A 24391-nucleotide genomic window follows, 5' to 3' on the forward strand; every position below is an offset into this window, starting at 1 on the left:
ACAGTTGAAACATGTAATTCTTCCACTGTTGAACCATTATGTGCACTGGTTAGATTTCAGCAAATCAGTCTTTCAAATCTGCTTCCTTAACCCACCAGTGAGATTTCTGTTAGAGCTGATGGTGTTTTGGTTTAGTTCACGGATCACTGTTTGGAAAATCTTCTTCTGTTTGGAAAAGGAAAATGACAGTGGCACAGCTTGCATTGTAAGAGGGTAAACGTTCCTCAGGTGCATGACAAGGGGAGAGTTCGGGATAAATTTATGACTGTGCTTGGGGAACAAAGAGGAGAATTTGTTTTACGAACTTTACCATTAGTGATGGATTGGAGAGAGGTGAGGAAAATTCAGTGGGTGGGAGGGGATATCACCCACTGTATCCATAGCAACATCCCACACAATTGATAGATAGATAGTCTTAAGATACTGTCAATGTATGTTTGAATACAGGCAAATCAGGAACCCAGCCAGCAGAGTTTTCTGTGAAATGTAACCCCTTCTGAAAGTCCTTGAAGAGTTTGGTTGCATTGGAAGTTTAAGTTAATTTCAGATGGCCGTCATGCAGTACCTCACGGAGGTGTTCCATGGGCAAGCTGTTGGTGTTTTCCATGGATTTTCGAGGCTCCACTGACTTGTTCTTTAATGGTGTTTGGGGAGAGTGCGAATGAGCTGAGGCAGAAGTACTCATGGAAGGTCTGAGAAAGAAGAGGAGAGAGTCGTTTCCTTTCATCCAGTGGAGATGCAAGGTTGGGGAGTAGGGCACCTACCTACAGCCTCTGCACTCCTGGCAGGACTTTTTACAGAAGCACAATCGTGCACAGCATGTAAAGGAAAATGAACTGTCTGAAACTGGTAATGAATATGTGGAGAACAGTGGTTTTTGCTTCTCTTGTCCTCTCGCTGCCCAAGGAATATCTGCTTTTGAGACTTGACATGTTCAACCAGTGAAGCGTGTAAGGTGGTCAGCATGGACTGTCAGCATTCTGGAAAGTCAAACCAACATTGGACTTATACTATGAATGGTAGGGGACTTGGGAGTGTAATAGAACAGAGGGACTGAGGAGTACAAGTGCATAGTTTGTTGAAAGCAGCGTCACAGGTAGACAGGGTGGTGAAAAAGGCATTTAGCACACTGCCCTTCGTCAGTCAGGGCACTGAGTATAGGAGTTGGGATATCACATTGCATTTTATAAGTCGTTGGTGTGGCCGTACTTGGAGTACTGTGTACAGTTTTGGTCACCCTGTTATAGGAAGGACATGGTTACACTGGAAAGAGTGCAGAGAAGATTTACAAGGATGTTGCCAGGACTGGAGGGCCTGAGTTATAGGGAGAGGTTGGCCAGGCGACGGTCTTTATTCCTTGGAGCGCAGGAGAATGAGGGGGTGACCTTATAGATGTTTATAAAACCATGTGGGGCATAGATAAGGTGGACGGTACCAGCCTTTTTCCCAGGGTAGGGGAGTCCAAAACTAAGGGGCATAGATTTAGGGTGCGAGGGGAAAGATTTAAAAGGGATCTGAGGGGCAACTTTTTCATGCAGAGGGTGGTGAGTATATGGAACGAGCTGCCATAGGAAGCGGGTGAGGCAGGTACAATAGTATCATTTAAGAAGCACTTGGATAGGTACATAGAGGGGTGGGGCTTAGAGGCATATGGGCTGAATGCAGGAAATTGGGACTAGCTGGGTGGGCACCATGGTCAGCATGGACTGGTTGGGCCAAAGGGCCTCTATCCATGCTGTAGTGCTCTATGACCAGTGTGGCTATGACCTGTATCATGGTGAAAGCAGATTCAATGATAACTTTGAAAGGGGAAGGTGAATAATCTTGAGAGAAGTCAGTCAGACTGCAGACTGTGGTGTAAAAGAGTCCAAGCTGCAAACGGCCAGTGATTCTCCATTCCTCAGAGAGCGAAGGGTCTGCTTCCTGGGTCATCTTGATTCAGTGTCCTCTGGTGATTCTTTGCAGCAACCCCACCAGCTTTGGACTGCTCCTCCAGGCACGACACTCTTGTTCCTGCTGTTGAGTTCGCAGCTGAACCTCTGCAGGTCTGGTCTGCCTTGTTGCTGAAGCAAAGGTTTGGGCTTCCCTTGTCCTCCAGTTACCCATGGAATATGTGGTTTTGAGGCATCAGCTTGACATGCCCATCCAGTAAAGCTTGGATCATCGGTCGGTGGCCAGTGTTGCTATGATCTGGACCACGGTGACTGAAGGCAATGGAAACAGATTCAACGTTAACTTTCAAAAGGGAAAGTGAATAATTCGCAAGGGAAAGAAGAGTGGGGGGGACTGAATAGGGACAGTTGGATCCCCCTCCCCAACAGCTGGCTTGTGGAGCATCTGCCCAATGCTTTGAATTAGTGTAAAAAACCCCTCTGCTATCAGTGCTTTGAGTAAACAGCACAGTAATGTGTTCAGTTTATCAAAATGCAGATTCAGGTTCATAAATCGGCTGATGGATTTAGGTCATTTGTGGGCGGCACTGTCAGTTCCCACATAAGCCCTGCTGTGATGAGCTGGAGGCGGGAGAGCTCGGAAAGGGAGATGCTCGGTCACCATAACGACGCAACAAAGCCAGTGGGCGGATGCCAACCCCTCCCCTTGGTATCAGTCACTGCCCATGCAGTGGTGATGTTATCTTGGCAACATTAATCCATGGTTACAAATAGGAGGGTCTGCTGACAGTCATAAAAGTGATTGGAAGGGAATTACAGCATCTAAAAGCAAGTAGGAAATTGGTTATCATATGCTGATTTACATTCTGGAGTGCCCAGAGCTGTCAAAACACTACTTTGTGGTAGTAGGTGTCTAAAGCAGTGGGAATTTCTGTCTGCAAAGTTGCCTTGCCGATTTGATAAAAGAACCAGAGGAGAAGATGAGGTCTTTTCATAAAGATTCCCCTACTATATATGTGATTTTACAGAGGTGTATAAAATCATGTGGGGCATAGGTAAGGTGAATGCACTCTTTTTCCCAGGCTTGGGGAATCAGGAACTAGATGGATGAATGGGGTTTGGAAGCCAAGAACTAGAGGGCATAGATTTCAGGTGAAAGGGGAAAGATTTAAAAGGAACTTAAGAGGCAACTTTTTTACACAAAGGGTGGTACCTATGTGGAATGAGCTGCCAGAGGAAGTGGTTGAGGCAGGTAGAATAACAACTTTTAAAAGACAGTTGGACAGGTACATGGATAGGAAAGGCTTAGAAGGTTATGGGCCAAACGCTGGCAAATGGGACTAGCTTGGATGGGACATCTTGGTCAGCATGGACCAGTTGGGCTGAAGGGCCTGTTTCCGTGCTCTATGACTCTATTTTCATCCAACTGGATGAAGGCAGTGACTCTCTCCTCTTCTTTCTCAGGCTTTCTATGAGTCTCAGCTCATTCTCACTTCCCCAAACACTACTGAGTTACAAGTCAGTGCAGCCTGGAAAATCCATGGCACCATCTGCTTGCCCATGCAACTTCCCAGTGAGATGTTGCATCGGGTCATTTGATGTGGGCTGTGCTGCCCTAAAAGGGTGATGGAAGCATATTCAGCAGGAATTTCCAGAAGGGGTTTGGTTAAATATGTGAATGGAATAAACTCTGGAAGGGTAAGAGCAAGAGGATGGGACTTGTACAAAGATGGACAGATAGTTCCGATTCCATGAGCTGGAAACTCGTTGTCTGCTGCAGTTTTGTATCACAGCCAAGTTGTGCTCCAAGTTCTGAATTTCGTTTCGATAGAAATAAAGCCTAGTTTTGGAAACAGAGAGCAATACACGTTGGCTGCTCCAGATGTACATTTAGCAAGGACTGGTATATATCTCAGTTACTCCTTGCGTGTTTTAAAGGTAAACTTGGGTGTAAATTGAAAGCAGTAAAATCGAATGGAGCAAATGGGAGGGATTTAAAACACGTGGGCTTTGCTGTTCCTCTTTTAACCTTTTGAGCCTTCTCGGCTCCTGTCACTAAATCCTTCCCTTCCGATAGTTGGCAGGCAGTCCACAGCTCCGGCTGCAGCAGCCACAGCTGCTGCTGGTCTGGCTGAGCAAGGTATGTGGTATCGAACAGCACTGTGAAAAGCAGCATGCGGACTGAGTGCTTTCACCTAACTTGGAATGACTCTCATTTAACCATCATTCATCATTGCTTACTGGAGTTACTTTTCCCTTTAAGAAAGCAATAAAGGTATGTGAATTTAAAGAAAGAGCAAATATTATTGTACTGTAGATACTTGCATCTGCCTGTCTGCATATAAAACACACGTACGTGTGAGTGTACACATAAGCGTACATACACACTCTCTCTCTCTCTCTCTCTCTCTCTCTCTCTCTCACACACACACCACACACACACACACACACACACACACACACACACACACGTATCTATTTGTGTGCATGAATTTAAGTTGGAAGTCACATTAAACATGCAGACTGTACACATATACAGTATGTGCATCTTTACGATCCCATGCTGGAGTCCAATGCTGCTACACACACCGCCATATAAATTAATGTGCATACAAGTATTCGACTGTTTATGTTTTAGAATGCACTCTGGCAGATCTGGCACATGGGGTTAACGTGTTCATACTAAATTGCTGTTCACTTTGCAAATGAACAACCATTTGAAACAAACCTGTTAACACCACATTGCAGACACAATGCTGAGGTTTGGGAACAGATTCACAGCCTGAAACTGACAGGCGTTCACTGATCTGCTGTTTATTTGCAGCCTCTTCTATTGCTTGTTTCTGATTTTCAGCTCCTGCAGCATTTTGCTACTTGTAGTGACCGTACGTGTGCTAATACTGTTTGAGCCCATCAAAGTGTTGTGGTAATGCCCAGATTGCAGTGAAGAGCACATTTTGCTGGAGTATTATTTTTTGAGTGGAAAGTGTTTAATGCCAAGAGCCTCAGATGGTACAGAGAGGGGAACAATCACTTTTGTCCCAACAAATGAAGACAAGACCACATACACACTGTACTCCACACCTCCTCACACACCTGATTCTGGAAGAACTGTAATGGAGTGACAGCTTTTTATTGGAACATTTTGCATTATGTTCTGACAAAGTCTTTGACATTATTTTAATCTGAAGGGAACAGTGAACTCTCTGCATGCAAAGTACGGAGTATTAAACAAAATGAGTGCAGTTCTCCTTTGATCCTGGAAGTGTAGGATTCCTTTCACTGCTCTGGTGACTGTCAATCAGGATTCATACCTGATGCATGAAGGAGGACGGAGAGAGTCTCTTCCTGGTTCTTTGCATGGAAGCAATACACAAGTGATATCGAAGGCAAGTCAGGATTTAATGGAATAAAGTAAAACGCTGAAGAAAAAGATTGGGGAAAAGGCAACACATAGGATGAGAACTGGCAGCTTTGATACCTGAGCACCAGTACAGGCAGAGTGGGCCAAATGTGTGGGGGTTGCTATTGTTCGATGACTAGGATGAAGGTCTAACAGGCAACTTATCAATACTCCGCGCAGTTGAGTTTTTAAAAAGTTCCTTCAATCAGTGTGTTTTCATACCTATGTGACCCAACAATTGGAATATAAATCACTGCAATTACTGGACAAATTACAAGCAGGGTAAATAATAATTAACTTTTCCTCTTATCAGAGGGCTCTTTTACCAGAAGGTCTAGGTTTATGGTGAGAGGTGGGATATTTAAAGGAGATTTGGGGAAGATTTCTCTTTTACCCAGAGAGTGGTTGACATCAGACTCACACTGGCTGAGGACAGGTGTGCTCGTAATATTTATGAAGTATTCAGACGAGCACTTGACAGAGAAGGCAACAGGCCAGGTGCTGGGAAATGAGTTCAGTGCAGATAGCTAGCTGATGGCCAGTACAGACACAATGGGCTGAAGGGCCTGCTTCCATGTCCTATGACTCTACAGCAATGTGCAGCTCCATTGTCCTGTACTAAGAGTATATCTGAGTACCTCTGCCTCGAGATCACAAAGCAAGAGTAACAGCTGATCTTTTTCTCTCATGCAAAGATGATTAAGACCATGATGTAGGAACAGAATTAGGCCATTTGGCCCATCGAGTCTGCTCCGCCATTCAATCATGGCCTACTTTTTCATCCCCATTCTCCCGCCTCCTCCCCGTAACTCTTCACCCCTAAGTTACAGACCAGTCTTCTGGGAACTAATGAGGAGACAGTGCAGGTTAATTTTGAGTTAAGAACTATTTATGTATGTTGAAGGAAAAAAATGATCATAAAGTATTGAGTGATAATGGAGGATCTCAGCTTCTGATCTTCCTCACTACTATATTTAAAAATTCAAGATGAGCCTTTAATGAAAGCTAAGTGTCCATTGTCTACTTGCAGTCCTTTTGTTTTGAGCTCAGACTCTCATCTCTTGGATTCCTAGTTTACAGACTTTTGTCCAGATGTCTGAATTCATACCAGAATTTTGACATTTCAATCAGTCACTCTGTTAAAGTTCATGCAAGGTAGAAGAGGTTCTGCCATGTGTGAAGCATGAGTTTCCATGAGCACTTATCGTACTGCAAAAGGAAAATAATCGCCCATAGATACCAACGTGAGAAATTCTTATCAGAGATATCTTATAGCTGACTCCCTGCACGTGGATTTACAACCGGAGGAAAGTATTTCACATTAATCTGTTTCAGAGGTCCTGCAAAGGTATTGAGGGTTGGGGAAAGGTAGGAGTCACTACAACGCATCCCACTTTCAAAGAACTAGCTGACTAGCTTATTCTAAAGAACGTGTTGTAACCATTAGAAGACGACTAAATTATGTCACCTCCAGTCCTTTCATTTGCATCATGTACCAAGCATGTGTTGTCCACATCTCATTCCCTTGCCTCTGCGTGTCTAAGTTGCATGAGGATAGGTTGCCTGCCTAACACATTTCACCCTGTGACCTCCCTTTACTAAAAGGACCACTTCCCTGCAGCGCACGTGTATGATCTACATCGGAACAGTGGCTGTGATTCACGCCCATCTCCAGACATTTCACTCATGGATCCAGTCCATTCGGAATGCGGAAACACAGGAGAGAGTAAAGGAATGAGCATGTTGATTTCCCGCTGAGAATTTGTGTTCCTCACGGCAGGCCCTTAGGAAGCACTTGCGTCACACTTCCACTCTCTGGTCTCTTGTAATTATTTACTTTCTACCTTCTTGTGTTGCTGTTCCCAATTCCACCCCATCCTTTGTCTCCTGGTGGTAATTTAGTCCCCATGAAGAACTTCCATCATTATTTTGCATTTCCTCTATTTTCTGCCGCCCAGTATTCATCTTCGTTCTCCGGCATACTTGGCCGTCACCGTGTATGTCTAACTGGGCACGTGGCAGCGTCTGAGAGTTAAGGACAGACCAATTTTAACTGGCGAGGCCACAGCTGTACCTGTCTCTGTGATTCCTATGGACCTGCCTCATGCCATTCCCAACATTTAACACATCCACTGCATTTGGAATGAAATTGCGATGAGAAACAAAAAAAATATAAGTCTTGACTATTACGACTCAAACATCATTCTTTCTCCTCTTTTTTTCACTGTGTAATCCATGCAAGGTAAGATTATGGCTGTAATTTCCGATACATAATGAAAAATGCTTGAAATTGCCCTTTGATTCAGGGTTTACTGTAACACTGAGAACTTCCTGCTCTTTGATCATTACAAAGTACTTAAATTCTTTCAAAATGTTCTTCTGCCGAATAGAATGACAGATTTCTTACAAAGCGACTTATTGTCATGGTGCTAGTCTGTAATGAGATACATGTTCACTCTCTCGTTTCATTTGATTTTGCAGCAGCTAAGAACTTACTTAACAAGAAGACAGATGGAGTCAAGGTAAGTTTAAGGTTTTGTGTTGGGTATGTGTGTCTGTATGTGGGAAGGGGGTGTTTGCATGTTTGGTATGGACAATGCATTGTGTGTGATGCCTGTGCTCTTGTCTCACATGCAGTATGTGTGCACGCTTGTTTTGCGTGTTGGTGTGTGTGTTGGTATTGCATGGGATGTTGCAAGGGGGGGAGGTACCTGTGCATTTGTGTTGTGTGGGCATTGCCTTTGCATTTGTGTAGCGTGTGTGATTCAGGCACAAATGTGTGTTGTGCAGTCAGGACAGGTGTATGTTTGTCGCATGCATGTGAGGCAAGTGTGTACGTGTGTTGTATTTGTAGAGTGCTTGCAGTAGATGCTTGTGTGTGTGTTGGGTCTAGATTTGTGTTGTGTATGGAGCAGGTGCAGTAGTTATTATATAACAATAGACCATATTCTGTGTGTGTGTGTGTGTGTGTGTGTGTGTGTGTGTGTGTGTGTGGTGTGGGCACAGGTCTACACATTGCACATGTGGGACAAGCACAGATGTGTGTAGGGTGCAAGTGTGTTGCAACTGTGGGGCACGTGTGTTGCGTGTGCAAGGGAGGTTGCATGTGGGGCATGTGTATGGAAGTGTGTATGTGTGGAGGGCTTCCTGTGCGGTTGTGTGGGTGGGGAAACGGATGTATTTATGGAATGTTATCAGAGTTCCACTGTACAGGATGGTGCAGAGGAATGAGTGTGTGTATGGGGGGGGTTGTGAGTGTGTACTGGAGGGCGAGTGTGCTTAGTCTGCTCCATTTTCCCAGAATTATTTCAAATCTGCATAAAACCTGACTAATATGGAGAAAGCAAATATTTTTGCGAATTCAGGATGAGGAGCTGGACTTCAGCTTTTCTGTAAGAGCCAAAATAAAGCACTGCAGATGCAGGAAGTGTGAAATAAAAGCAGAGAACAGGTCAGACTGCATCTGTCGAGAGAGTTAACATTTCAGGTGAAAGACCTTTCAACAGAATGGACATCTTGTACCTGAAGTGCAAACTTTCCAGATTGTGAGTGACCTGATGTACATTCAGACCATTTTCTCTTCTAAACTCCACGAAAGAGGTTTCTCTCATTCCCGTGCCAGTTCATCTACCTACTGATGAACAGGGGTGATTTGATAATCCACATACACTCCCTCTGTCTTATTTAGCCGTGTTGTGCACACTAATTGATCAACCCTGTCTTTACCAGCCTGCCTTTCTTTAATTTTTGCCAAAAAAAGCATCTGAGCAGAAAGATGCGTCTTTCATGACTTTTTTTGTGGGTTGTGGATGTGTCTGAGCTCAGAACTATGAAGACTTACAATCGGAATCAGTAACCGCAATTTATAAAGGGTTGATACGTCGGAGTACACAAAGGCCTTTTTCAATTCACATTGCTCATATATGCGTTAAGGGGCTTAAATTTGTTTTGGAATCTAAGCCAATCCAACTTCCCTCCCTTGTAATGACCTTTAATAAGCATCCACTTTGTAATTAAACTCTGTGTTTTCAGAATTGATTGTTAGCTGGTAGGATGATAGAATGCTGTTCAACCAAGAGTGATAGTCTAGATAATTCTGCATCTTCCTCGTATAATTAGAATTTAAGTCCCATTTTGGATTCTGTGATGCAGAAACCAGGATGGTTGTGCTTAATCCTGGATATGAATGCGACTTGCTCAATATCCTACATTTAGTCTGAAAATTCAGTGAAAAGTTGGTGGTCTTGGGGAAATGGAATTGCAACAGACTTGTTGGGGGAGGTGGGGACTAATGCTCATTGTTGGAATTTTGCTCTGCATCTAGCCAATCCACACCTGGTCTGGATTTGCCAAATCCTAAACATTAATCCCTTGCCTCACCCTAAAGATCTTCACTTTTTTTTGCACAAATCTTTCAGCAAACTGGAGAAACAAGGGTGATGAGATATAATCATAAGTGGCTGAAGGTACTCAGTGAGATGTGACTGAGGTCAGTTTGCATACATCCACCAATCTCCTAATGACTTAACCCATAGTAGACAGAAATAGCGCTAAAATATTTCACCTACCTTTGGCTCCTCTTTCCCAATGGATAATTTAACTGTGGTCCTGAGGCTAAGTTTACAGACCACTCTCTTCACTCAGAGGAGGATTTATACCAAGGGCAGGTGCAAATAAAAACTTTAGACGAGAGTGCCTTAACCTAGGTTAATTACTCCCCTAAATACACAGTACAAGTGATACACTTGAAATTGGTGAGTTATCGTTATCAATTGACTTGGAGCAATCAGTCGACACTGCTAAAATTATTATTTTCAGACTTGTTTGTGGGCTTTTTTCTCAAAAAAATAGCCTTTTGAATAGATGAAAAGGTTCAAATGGGTTACAAGCATATGAATGTTTAATGTATTAGTAATACCTTTAAATAAATATTAGATCATTTCAAGTGAAACATCTGAAGAATTGATTTCAAGGCATTAGATTACAAGAAGCTGCACGTTAAGTGTACGGTCATCCTTACAATTATGGCAAAAATGTATTAATTAAATAATGTACCACTAACATACGAGAATAGATTACCAGTGGGTTGTGTTAACCTGGTTGAGGGACGTGCCAAGTTAATTCTGTCTCCCAGAAAAAATTATGAGTACCTACATTTTTCATTACATTTTCCCCAGCATATTGAATCTTTCATATTCCTATTATTAAGCCACATTTTGCTTTTGTAAACACTATCTGTTGCTTTTGTGCTGTGTATCCATGCCAACCAAGGCAGCCAGACCCTTATTATGCTGATATTCAAACAGGCAGGATTCCTCTTTATTTATCACAGAGGATATCCGCCAGGAGCAGACACCTTCTGCTCAACAGGTTTCCGCGCCTCCATTCCCTACAGTCAGCTTTCACCTGGTCGTTTGATCTCAGGACATGGAAAATAAATGCAAGGCAGTTCTTATTGCCCTTCCTCCTCGACCCTGTTTCTAAATCCCTCTGTGGTCTCACCCATCCCAATCTGTGTACCTCCTGTGGTCTTATAACCCTTGCAGCTCTGACCTTTTGCTCAGCCTGGTCTTCATTGATCCACCATTGAGAGCCATGCCTTTACCTGCACATTCTCCAAAGAATACCCACTAAGAATAAAATGGGATTAGTGTAGGTTTGGTATAAATGGGTGCTGGATGGTTGATACAGCCTTGATGGGCTGAAGGGCCTGTTTCCTGGCTGTAAGTTGCGTCCTGAAACTCATGAATTCCCTCATCAACCGCTCGATCTCTCACCCTCTGTTTTAAAAAAAACTATTGCTCCAAGCTTTTCACTCCTTGTAACAACAATCTGCTGGAAAACTCAGCAAGTCAAGCAGCATCTGTGGGGGAGGAAGGAATTCTCGACATATCGGGACCCCTTTTCCGCTTGTTATGTGGCTCTGTGGAAAATTGTGAGTAACAACATGCTGTGAAAGCATTTCAGGAGGTTTTTGACTGTGCTGAAGCGTTGTTGAAATGCAGCGGAGGGAGTTGTGAGGCCACTTTGGAAGGCTGTAGGAGACAACGGGCAGGATCGCAATGGACTCACCTTATGTTTGCCCCACACACGATGCCTGCTATTGTATTTATCTCCTGTGGCCCCACCGCTCCCATTGGCTGCTCCCCCACTACTGTGGCCATTCCACAAAGCTGAATGGCTTGTAAGCACCCCTTAACAATCATTCTGTGTAGATCCACCTGTGCATGGGTTAGGGAAACCACTGCACCATCCCCGTAAGGAAGCGGTTCCATCTTCGCAGTGTGCTCACTGAAATGGACACAGCACAGGTCCAGCAAACCGTGGGCCACCTGCAGAAACTTGCATTGCTACGTGGCCTGGCATATCGTTCGTTCTGCTGTTACAATCAACCCAGTGAATCAGCCCTTGGTTCAGACAGTGCAGAAACACTTGCAGGGAACAGCACAAGGTAAGGTGCAGTCCTGGTGAGGGTGTAACGCACATCAACTTGCAGGCTGAACCCACAACCAATTGGTCAGATCAAAGCTCTGCAGTCCTGCCACGTCTTGTCATGAATGGTGGTGGACAATTGAATGGGTAATGGGAGAATGAGGCTCAAGGAGCGTCCCCGTCCTTGGTGATGGCCCGGCTTGTGAGTACTGGGCTCAAAAGCTGAAGCTATGTTCAGTCGGAAGTGCTGTGTGGATAATCCATCGTGGCTTCCTCAAGGTCCCCACTATCGCAAACCAGACAGCTACCAATTCAGTTCACTTCACGTAGCATAAAAAAACAACTGAGAGCACTGGAACCAACAAAGGCTGTGTGTCCAGACACCATCCCTGCTGTAGTACTGAAGACCTGTGCTCCAGAACTCGCTATGCCTTCAATTAAGTTATTCCAAGAGAGTAGCAACACTGCCATCTACCCAATAATGGGAAAATTGCCCAGGTACGTCCTGCTAACAGGACAAATCCCATCAAGCTCATTACCTCTGAATCAGTCAACTCTCAACCATCAGCAAAGTGATGGAAGGGCCATCAGCGACGTACTAACAAAGGGCACTTGTTCACCAATAACCTGCCCCCGATGCCTAGTTTGGGTTTTGTCAGGATCACTCAGCTCCAGATCCCGTAATGGTCGTGGTTCAAGTATGGTGAAGGAGCTGAATTTCAGAAGTGGTGGAGTCACTGCTCTTGGCAGCCTTCAGGAGTAGTCTGATCAATAGCAAGTTGCATTTGTACCACATCAGTGCCAGGCAATGGGAGATCTAACGACTTACCCTTAGCATGGATGGCATTATTATTGCCAGGACCACCATCGTCAACATGCCGACAGTCACTGTTGACAAGAAATTCAACAGCAGTTACATGAATACAGTGACTCCAAGAACGGATCAATGGTTGGATATCCCGCAGTGAGTAACTCCCGTCCTGACTCACAGCCTTTCCCCCAAGACACAAGTCAGGAATTGTCTGTCCTCCACCTGCCTGGATGTACAGCTCCAACAGCATTCAAGACACTCAACACCATGCGGAACAAGTTTGATCGGCACCTCATCCTTCACCCTAAACATTTACCCCCTCCACTGTCAGATCACCATGCCTGCAGTGTGTACTGTTCACAAAATGCACTGGGTTACCCACCCAGGCTACTCGCGCAACAGCATCTCCCAAGCCCCTGACCTCTACCACCAAGAGGGACATGAGTTTCACGCAAATGGGACCACCACCACCCGTAGGTTCCTCACTAAGTTGTTCTCCATCCTGATTTTGAAATATGTCAGTGTTCCATCACTCTTGCTATGTCTAAATCCGTGAACTCACTCCCCAACAGCAACCTGGGAGTCCCCTCACCAGGATAACCGCAGCAGTTGAAGGTGGCGGCTTAGTTCACAATCTCAGGGGCATTACAGATGGGCAGTAAGTACTGGCCTTATCATGAAAAACGAACTTCAAAAATGACTGAGCAAATGCTTGGATATAAAATGAATCCTGACCAAACCCAACCTGAGGATATCCAAGCCAAACCTGACCTGAGCCCTAATAATGTTTCTGCCCTATCTGACCACCACTGTAACCATATCAGTCTCAAACATGGTATTGATCTGAAACACTAGATCATCTTTCTGCAGGTTGTGCTCATTACACCTGCCGTCCTGACCTGGATATAGTACTGAGCCTGGCCAGCATGGGCATTGCACGCTGTAACCTGATCCTGGAGCAACAAACCATCTGCTGGAGGAACGCAATGCAGCATCTGTTGGGGGAAAGGAATCGTCGACGTTTCAGGTTGGAACCCTGCCAAAATGTCAGCAGATGCTGTTCGACCCACTGAGTTCCTCCAGGACATTGTTTGTTGCTCCAGATTCCAGCAGCTGTAGTCTCTTGTGTCTCCTAACCTGATCCTGAATGTTTTATCAGAATATAACTGAACCTGACTGCACCTGAGTTAGCTCCTGTCTACTTTGAATCAGGTAACAGGGCTTGACAAGCAGTCTGTTGCTTCAGATGAAATTCGGGAGGGGCATTAATTGCCAGACTTGCTGGTGATGCTCCCACCCCATGAATGAATTCTGAAGAATTCCTCCTTGTTCAGCAGGTTAAGGAGTGAAGAGACTTGTGCATAATCACCACTCTCCTCCCACTTAGACCTATGTATCCCCAGAGATTACCAGCTGTTGCTGAGAATTAGTTCACTATTCAGTCACCAGTTGGACCTTCAAGACTGGCACTAAGATATTGGGAGTGAAGGAATCATCATGATGTTGGTGGCTTAATGCAACTACACCTCTGTTGAAGACAGTCACAGAACAGTGCACCTGCAGTCAAGGTGAAGCTAATCTTCTGTCCCATTCTGCCTCCCAATAAAGAAAATGCTTTATTAATGAGCAAGACATTTATTTGCTTGACATATACTTAGCACATTTAGAAATTCTGTATCAATATTAACCACAGGGAGTAGTGGATTTGCATCTACAATTCTGACTTGCTTTTGAATTAACTGTTCGGAGAAGACATTAGCCTCTCTGTGTTGTACAGAACCAGTCCACCATGTTGGTTGCTAGAGTTTAATGGTGATTTCTTTTGGAATAAAGCTGTAGTTTAAAACTAATTTTTAATAGTCTGGCGTCAGAGGAAGGGCCAGGAACCACAAATATTAACATCTGATGGAGTTCCTCAGACCAAATTAACACTGTCGCTAGAAGCATCAAAGTTGAGCGTTATAAATGTGTAGTGCAAGCTAACGTTACAGAAATCGCTTCTGGGTTTAAGTTTACTGACTAATTGGAAAAGAAACTCTATGTTGATGTTCTTTCTGTCATAATCAAGAGGGGGAGCATTGGATCAGGGGGAGGATTTCAAGCCATATGCTCTGCTCTGTCACGTTGATGACCATGCCAAGTCTATCATTTTAATTGTTTTGGCCTCCCTCCATGCCTCCCGAGTCCCCATTTTGCACATAAGAAACACCTTGGCTTTAAATGGCTCTGCTGCACCAATGACGTGTTAACCATTACTGTGGCAATGTCTTTGACAGATTCATTGTTAAATGTCCCAGCACAAGTTCTCTGATGCCCAGCCACTATAACCCATGTTCAACTGGAGTAAAGTGTCATGTCCAAATATCTGCCCGACTCCAATCATTAATTCCCATTTCTCAATCAAAGCAGCCCTTAAACCTCTGGTGAATAAACCCTTGACTTTTAACGACTGTGGCAGTTTAAGAGGACAGGTGACCTACCATTCTGTGGTGAAATTGGAATGTATCATTTACTTTTCCAGTACTGTGATTGAGAAACGTGCAATGGGCGAGGAGGTGCCTTTGGTGATCCCATGTTGTAATTGCATTCCATCTGTCCCTCCTCAAAACCTTTGTGCTTCTCCTATCTAACCAGTGGAAATGTTTTGTTCTTTTCCTCCTCTTGCATTGAACTGTTCAGAAAAGGAAGTCCAGTTCCAGTGTTCCTTTAATGGTGAGGATCTTTTCCAACTTCAACATCTTCACCTCATCTTTTATGCCTTGTGGTCACCGAGTATACGCACCATCCCGTCATGTCCTTCAACCATCCAGTGGTGTTGCTGGGGCAGATTTAAAAGTGCCTGTGTCCTTCACTGTCTATTGCCATTTTGTCATTCCGCCTCATTTTGTCTTGTGTGCACTTACCCGCTGTAGCTGTCTTCAGATGTGTAAAAGCACCAGTCTTTGAGATCATGCTGATGCTTCTACCTTGTTTAAAGTGAAGTCCTAGTCCTCCAGACCTGATGAGAGCACACAAGAGTCCTGCATGCTTTGATTCCTTGAAGACTGTGGCAATATTTTTTGCATTGTTACTAATCTTTAGGTTCGCCTGCTTAGCAAATAGCAGAATTTCACAGGACCAAGATTTATGCGTGACATTTCTTCGCTGGTATGCTTCAGCCTGATTAGCAACTAGGTGTAGTTTACCAAGAAATATTACCTCTGGAGAGCATTATAACAGTTGGTGATAAAATTTGTCCATTTAAATTATGGAATGAATTAACCCAAGCAAAAAACTGCAGCAGAAGGAAAGTGACTTTGTGCAAAATTAATGAAGTATCCACATGGTCCAACCAGGCTAAACTTGTCCAGGTTAATCATCTTGAAACTAGGATGTGGAAGGAGTGTGGTGTGGTTGGGGACATTCTCTGTCTACTTCTGGAACCAGAAATTGAGTCCTATTAAAACCACTAGGTCGAAGTTCCCAGCAATAAAGATCCCACATGGATTTGACATTGAGCAGTTCAGGGTGGTCTTTTGGTGGGAGCTAATGTTTGAGGATGAGGGGGAACAAGGATTGAATGCCATGGAAGCACTTTTGGCCTAATGTATGAACGTAGAACTAGGAGTAGATCACACAGACGCCCAGTTCTGCTCCGCCTTTTAGTTAGGTCACAGCTGATCTAATTGATAGACCCAATTCTAGTTTCTTGTCCAATCCCCAGAACTCAACAGTTCCCTTGCAGTCCAAAAATCTATCTGCTCAGCCTTGAACGTGTACAATAACTCGGCCTCCACGGCTTCTTGGAGCAGAGAATTATGAAAGTGTGCAACCTTTGGAGAGAAGGAAATTAGAGCCAGATCATTCAGGGCTGTTATCAGAAAGCATCTTTTCATATGAAGAGATCTGCATGGCACGGCAGTGCCTCACAGCTCCAATGACCCACTTTCAATCCTGACCTCCAATGTGCCCCTATGGGTTTCTTTGGGTGCTCCAATTACCTCCCACATCCAAAACATGTGGGTTAATTGGCCACTGTAATTTGCCCCTAGTGTGTAAGTGAGTTATAAAATGTGGGGGGGGGGGGGGGGGTGGTGGAGTTGATGGAAATGGGGGCATAAAATAAAATGGGATTAGTGATATGGGTAGTTGATGATCGACACGGACTTGGTGATCTGAAGGGCCTGTTTCTGCGCTATAGACTCTCTCGTGTTCTCTCCCCTGTTCAGGTAGGGAACCAGTCGAAGATTTCAGAACTAAGGTTGATATTTTTTTGTCCCGTGCAAGGATTACAGGTGGGACATGGAATTGACACAAAGATTGGCTGTAATATACTGGAGGAGGAGCGCAAAGGGTCTTTTCACATTTCTCTAGATCTGCCAGGTCACAGATGCAGTAAGTTAGCACACAAGCTCCAAGCTGCATGCAGAGCTCCCACCCCTGGGCAGCTGAGCGTACGGTAGGTGTGTCCATTTTCCCTTTGCATTCCTAAATATTCCATGGGAAGTTTTAGTACATTCCCTGAAGTGTCCTGAATCCAGATGGGCACTCGTTAAATGTGTTGGATTAGGTTTAGACTAAAGCCAGTGCAAACTCAATGATGTTAGCCAGATTATTGATGATTCTGGTGCATTTAGATGTCAAATCAGCAGTTACCTTTCACTTTTTGCGCCGATGCTCGTCTGAATCCAGAATGTAGCAGCAGAGGTGTGATCTGATGTACCATATGAACCGCTACAATGACGTACGAAAGAAAGTCTGTCATTTGTATAGGACCAAACACATTCCTTTCAGGCTCAAGCAGACATTGTAGTCACTGTACTATACTTCACTGACTAAAGAAGAGCCAATTACACACAGCCATGTGATAATCCCAGACATATCTGGAACGTGATGTTGATTGAGGATTAAATATTAGCCATCATACAGGGGAAACTGGCCACCTGATCTTTTTAATTCATCTCAGACAGTAGCTGGGGCCTCAGTTTAACATCTCAGATGAAGATAAGAATAGCATTCAAAAAATTAGCAGCAAGTTTTTGTTAGTGTTTTGAAATCTTTTTAAGATGTACTCAATCTCATGTATAAAGAATGGCATCATTGAATCTATGAGAACATAAGGAGCAGGAGTAGGCCTCTTGGCCCCTCAAGTCTGCCCTTCCATTCAGTATGATCTTGTCTGATCTGCCCCAGGCTCCACTTCTGTGCCAGCTCCCCACAGCCCTCAATTCCCTGATCTTTCAAAACTATATCTATCTCCTCTTTAAATACCTCCAGTCTCCATCACCCTCTGGGGCAGAGCATTCCAGAGGCTCACCATTCTCTGTGAGAAGTTCCCAAATGCCTCAGTTTTAAATGACTGTTGTAAGTATATCTCCTCATCCGAGACTCTCCCGCCAGTGGAAACCTCTCAACATTTACCCTGTCATGTCTGCTTTGGATCTTATGCTTCAGGAAGATCACTTCTCATTCTTTGAAACTCCAAAGAATATAATACTAATTTCCTTACCCCTCATGATAAGCTAAACCTCTCATCCCAGGAATTAGTCTGGTTGGTCCCCTTTGGTAGTGTATTCTTTCTTAAATAAGGGCACCAAAACTATGAACAGTGCACTAAGTGCAGCCTCACTGGTATCTGGTACAATTGTAGCAATACTTCCCTATGCCTAAACACCAAACCTTGCTGTAAAGGCCGCCTGCTATTTGCCTCCAAACCACTTACCTGTTAACTCATGATTCGTGCACAAAAACACAGTGACTCCTCTGCCCTTTGCTCATCTGCAATCTTTCACCATTTAGGAAAGAGTCTGCCTTTATATTCCTCTTGCCAAAATGCACGACCTCACACTTTCCCTGGGAATCAAGAGCTCGAGGCCAGAGGTTTAAGGTGAGAGGGGAAAGATTTAATAGGAATCTGAGGGGCAACTTTTTCACGCAGCGGGTGGTAAGCAAAGGAACTGGCTGCCAGAGGAGGTGGTTGAGGCAGGTTCAATAACAACATTTAAAGTATGCTTGGACGGGTACACGGATAAAGTTTTAGAGGGATATGGGTCAAACACGGGCAAATGGGACTAGCTTAGATGGGCATCTTGGTCGGCATGGACGTTGGGCCAAAGGGCCTGTTTCCATGATCTATGACGCTATTAAACTCTATTTGCCAAGTTACTCAATTTATCTTTATCCTGCTGCAGAGTCCCAAAATCCTTATCGCAATATGCACTCCCACCTATTTTCGTGTCATCGGCAAACTTGGATACCTTAGACACAAGAGGCTGTAGGTGCTGGAATCTGGAACAAAAAACAAACTGCTCGAGGACCCTGATACAAGGTCTCCACCTGAAACGCCGATAATTCCTTTCCTCCCCTCAAAGATGCTGCTCAACCTGCTGAGTTCCTTCAGCAGTTTGTTTCTTGCGATTTTACACTCTGACCCCTCCTCCAGATCATTAATACAGTCTGTAACTAATTGAGAGGCAAGAACTGATCTTGAGGCACTCCATTAGTTACACCTTCCAGCTTGAAAAAGATCCATTAATTCTGATTCTTTCAATTCGATAACCAAAACTATGTCTTTCACTACTTCTGGACGTGATCTCGTAGGTTACAGTCAATGTAGTACGCTCTTTGAGTTGGAGTCATAGTTGTAATGTAGAAATGTGATATTATACCATTGTGTAACAGGTGTATATATGCTGGGATTAAATCAAAGTGTTGGCAAGTCTGTGTGTCCCAATGCTGAGAAGATCTGGAATGACTCCAACACTATTGTAGTTTGGGTATAAACTCTTGTTTAGGTAGATTTCATCCATGGAAGTAAGTAGTTGCTCAACACCCCTTGAAGTGCTGCTGCGTACCCCTTCACAGTACAGTGGTTTGTTTGCTTGGTAACCATTGATGAAATGGCTGGTAAATATAGTGGCTGACCTTCCAAAAGAAAACCTCTTTCTTTTTATAAGTTTATCTTCCTTCCGTCAGAAGCTTGAAGGTAGCTAAGTGCAGCAGGGTCAGGATCTGAAGATGACTGAACAATCACAGGTCTGTTTCTGAGTTGTTGTAACCTGTTCTTTTCTGTTTCCTGAACAGCCACAAACCAACAACAGCAAAAACAACGTAGTCAGCGCCCCAAAGGAGACCGTACCTTCGGCCACAATGGTACCTGTCGACTTCTTTCATCTTACTCTGCCGTAGTTGTGTTTCTCTGTGCATTGCGGGGTGGGGGGGGGGGGTTGGTTTACGCTGAGATTCCATACGGCTGTTACTTTTGGCTCTTGTGCTAAATGTTACTGGCTTCTAACTTCCCTGTCAGGTTGCAGAGGGGAGATTTAATAGCCTGCTGATGGATATTAGCAGAAGATTCCGAGCAAATTCAGATCAAGTTGTCTTTTCTCTTGTTTTAGGGAAAACAGTATTTTACCAGGGAATGATTATTGTCAACTGTGATTTAGCCTTTGAATTGGAATGAGGTGGGACAAATAACTTGTAGCAAATACAGGGGCTCCTGGGGTTACAGATGACCTGACTAGCAGAGCTCCAACATTATGCAAATTCTCCCATGTCAGAAATAAGTTTGGCTGCTGTTCATCCTCTCGAAGAAGTTCACAGCAACCTAAGGTGGGCACTGAACTTTCTTCTGATGGCTGAGCTGATTGTAATCTCAACTCTACCCAATGTGAACATATGAATTAGACTGTAAGGAACTACAGAGGCAGTGATAAGGGTGGCAGGTAAAGTCAAAAAGATCTGGACAAAGTAATTCAGTGGAAAAAGGGATGACAGTGCAAAGCAGGTGAGAATGCACCAAGTAAACGTGGGTGTCATAGAACATAGAGCACTACAGAACAGTACAGGCCCTTCGGCCCACAATGTTGTGCCGACATTTTATCCTGCTCTAAGATCTATATAACCCTTCCCTCCCACATAGCCCTCCATTTCTCTATCATTTATGTGTCTGTCTAAGAGTCTCTTAAATGTCCCTAATGTATCTGCCCCCACAACCTCTGCAGGCAGTGAGTTCCACACACCCACCAATCTCTGTGTAAAAAAACTTACCTCTGACATCCCCCTTATACCTTCCTCCAGTCACCTTAAAATTATGTCCCCTCGTGTTAACCCCGTGTCGAGGGGGTATGATTGGTTCCAACAGAACAGCAAAGGAGACAAAAACACTCCACAGCAGAGGGGGTTGCGGGACTCTGGATATGTGATTCCTGGGGAGTAGGAGAAGTCAAACTCTGACCGATGATCCATTCCGTTCCCAGTCTTGTTGCTCTGGTGAAGCCATTCCCCAGTTGGAGTACCTGCTGGGTTGGAGAAGATGGGAGCTGTGTTTGGTTATACAGTCACTCAACCTTAATGATGATTCCAGTCACACGGGGAGAAGAGAGAAATAACGAACAACCATGTTAGCCTTATCTGGCCAAGTTATTTAATGGATTATACAGATACTGAAATGGATATATTTTCCAGCCTTTGCTGTTCACATCATGTGTTCGGGTGACAAAAAAATAAAAGAATTCCTTTGTATTTTCAAATACCTTAGTCACATAAAGAGTCAAACATTGCTGATAACGAGAACAGGGATTTCACTGGGTAATATGTGTATATGTGCTTGATTGAAATTCTTTTTGACTACTGGTTTAATCTAGTTAATCTAGTACTAATCTAGTTAAAATAATAAAATAAAATAGTGGAGGGTTTACTTAATGTATGGTGTAATTTCAGCCTGACATTTTAACTTATATATGTCACCTATACTGTTTTGGTCTGCTTGAAGTGAAGATGGGATTATAAATCTGTGTAATACCTCTGATGAAATTATTTTTAGCCCATCCTTTTAGAACATAGAACAGCACAGCACAGTACGGACCCTTCGGCCCATGATGTTGTGCCGACCTATATAAACACCTACTCCACGATCAGTCTAACCCTTTCCTCCAACACAGCCCATGACCCTCCATTTTACTTACATCCATGTGCCTATCTAAGGGTCTTTTGAGTGTCCCTATTGTACCAGCCTCTACCACCATCCCTGGCAGTGCGTTCCAGGCACCCACCACTCTCAGTGTAAAACAAAACACCTCTGACATCTCCCCTAAACTTTCCTTCTCCGACCTTAAACTGATGTGCTCTGGTATTGGCCATTTCTGCCCTGGGGAAAGGAGCTGGCTGTCCACTCTATCTATGCCCCTCAAATCTTATACACCTCTATCAAGTCACCTCTCATCCTCCTCTCCAAAGAGAAAAGCACTAGCTCGCTCAACCTTTCCTCATAAGACATGCTCTCCAATACAGGCAGTATCCTGGTAAATCTCCCCTGCACCCTCTCTAAAGCATCCACATCCTTCCTATAATGAGACGACCAAAACTGAACACAATACTCCAAGTGTGGTCTAACCAGGGTTTTATAGAGCTGCAACATTACCTCGCGGCTCTTGAATTCAATCCCCCGACTAATGAAGGCCAGCACACCATATGCCTTCTTAACTACCCTATCAACTTGCGCAGCAACTTTGAGGGAATCTATGGACCTGGATCCCATTTTAACAATAGGAAGATCCTAAATAAAAATCTGGTGGCTGTGGAGCAGCTCTATGGTTCAATCTGCAACCAGAATCGCAATTCACCTGTGACCTCTTCACGCGGACCAGCTGAAGCATCAACCCAGCTTTGCCTTTAAATTTCATCCACCTTAAGAGCATTTCCAGGTTTTAGTTCAGTTTTTCAAAGTTTATGTTTTTAGAGAATTTTAGAGAAGTTAAACTTCAACCTACTTTTGTTACCTGTTGACCCTGGGCTTTGCAGACTGCAAGCATTGGGAACTGTGGCCACAGGGTGACAGAAATTCCAAGAGCTTTTTCAGATTTTTCCTCCTGTTTAAACATTCCTTGCTGCCTCCATCTCAAGTCATTTTAGGCTATTTTAACAAATGCTGAGACTTGGTAGAGGTGGGTTTAACCCCCAGAATGGGTAGGTTTGTGCCACCTGAGATGTTAAGATTTTAATGGTCCCAAATCTGACTGAATTTGTGGGATTACTGGCAGCAGGAACGGAATAGGAGGAACACAAGTGGTCTTTGGAGTCTTGCACTTAAACCTGGCCATCCCCAGGAAACCCAGCAGCTTGAGGGAGGGGAGGACAGCTTCCAGAAGAAGGTACCTTCCCCAGATGCCACAGTGGGATTCAAACCCTCAAACCTGGGCCTCTGCATCAATGGTCCACATCTCTGACTGCTGGTCCAGTCATTTGCTCCTGTACGTCATAAGCTCACCAACCAACACACAGGCGTGCCTGTCATTTGGGCTGTTGTTTGTAGCTTGGGATCCAGCTGTGTACAAAATCATAAGCAAGTTATGGAATACTCATCGAAAACCTCACTGTCACCACCTGCCCCCTAACGCCAGCCCCACTGACCCACCAAGTCCATCTTGCTCCAAGTGAGGACAACTATATCCGGAGCAACAGGCTGCTCTTGGAACTCAAGTCACTGTGGCCGGTGCTGTGTGTGAATCTGTCAGTGTCAGACTTGCACATCGATGGTAAACTGTGACCCAGGACAGGGTGGGTTTGCAGAGAGTTCCTCAGGCCAGCAACTTGAAAGTAAGGAATGTATTAGACCTTCAAAACTAACCAGTCACAGCTCACAGCAGAAGGAAGGGGTCAAGAAATGTTTTTCTTCAAAGTTCAAAGTGTTTAACTGCAAAAATAATATAGGTCTGTTTTTTTTAAAAGAAAATACAAATGCCACTGATGTGTTGGGTCAAATTCAGCCCATTAAACCTGTCTTCTTCCCTTGTCTATTCAGGAACCACAGACAACAGTTGTCCATAATCCTCCAGATGGCATTAAGGTACCAATTTGATGTCTAATTGCAATAAGCTGTTCCTACTTCTGAAATTTTTGTGATTGATTAAAGTGGCACAAAAATTGAGACTTGCACTCCAATGAGATTTTCACACCCCCTTCAAAATACTTCGATATTTTACATGAGGAAAATATAGATGTTCTAAATTGGTAAACTTGTTTATTATTGTCACATGTACCAAGGTACAGTGAAAAACTGTTTTGCATGTGATCCATACAGATCATTTTGTCACATCAGTGCATTGAGGTAGTACAAGGGAAAAGCAATAACAGTTACAGAGAAGGTGCGGTGCAGGTAGACAATAAGGTGTAAGGTCATAATGAGGTAGATTGTGAAGTCAAGAGTCTTACTTGCAGCTACGTCACAGGCACAGCATCCGACACAAAACATTCAGAAGAGAAACATAAATTAAACATAAGTTATGCAAAATTATACAAGAATGATCACAATTAAAACAAAAAAAAACAAAGTCCATTGTTGTGCAAGGTGGTCATAGTATTGCTCTACTGAGGTGGTGAATAGGGTTGTGCTGGTTGGTTCAAGAACCGAATGGTTGAAGGGAAGTAACTGTTCTTGAACCTGGTGGTGTGGGGACTTCAGTCTTCTGTACCTCCTGCCCGATGGTAGCTGCGAGAAGATGGCATGGCCCGGATGGTGGGGATCTTTGATGATGGATGTTGCCTTCTTGAGGCAGCACCTCCTGTAATACTGCTGAGAGTGGGGAGGGATTTGTTGAGGCAGTAGATAAGTCATGATCCGGTTGAATGGTTGAGCAGGCTCTATGGACCAAATGGCCTACTTATGCTCCTACTCCTTACATTATTACAGCGTGAATAGAAGTCTAGAGTACAAAAGCAAGGAAGTTATGCTGACCCCTTAGTGTAATGAACTGTGGGCCACAACAGAATAAAATGGCCAACTCAGTGCTTTAGAGGGGTGCGGTGGAGATTTGCTGCATTAATCTCTCAGGTCAAATGGTTTGCTTTGGTGCACCTAAGTATGCTCCCAACTAC

The 24391-nt window shown here is 44.1% G+C and overlaps 1 protein-coding gene across 1 annotated transcript in view; it reads left to right on the plus strand.

Annotated features, from left to right (window-relative positions):
• The window catches only part of camk2g2 (calcium/calmodulin-dependent protein kinase (CaM kinase) II gamma 2), a 400303-nt gene that overhangs the window by 319913 nt on the left and 55999 nt on the right, over positions 1-24391 (plus strand). The window contains 4 exon segments of the mRNA XM_052041768.1: positions 3970-4032; positions 7780-7817; positions 19601-19669; positions 23319-23363. Coding sequence (XP_051897728.1) covers positions 3970-4032; positions 7780-7817; positions 19601-19669; positions 23319-23363 — 215 coding nt within the window.

Source organism: Pristis pectinata, chromosome 30 (genome assembly GCF_009764475.1).
Source record: "Pristis pectinata isolate sPriPec2 chromosome 30, sPriPec2.1.pri, whole genome shotgun sequence".
Lineage (NCBI taxonomy): Eukaryota > Metazoa > Chordata > Chondrichthyes > Rhinopristiformes > Pristidae > Pristis > Pristis pectinata.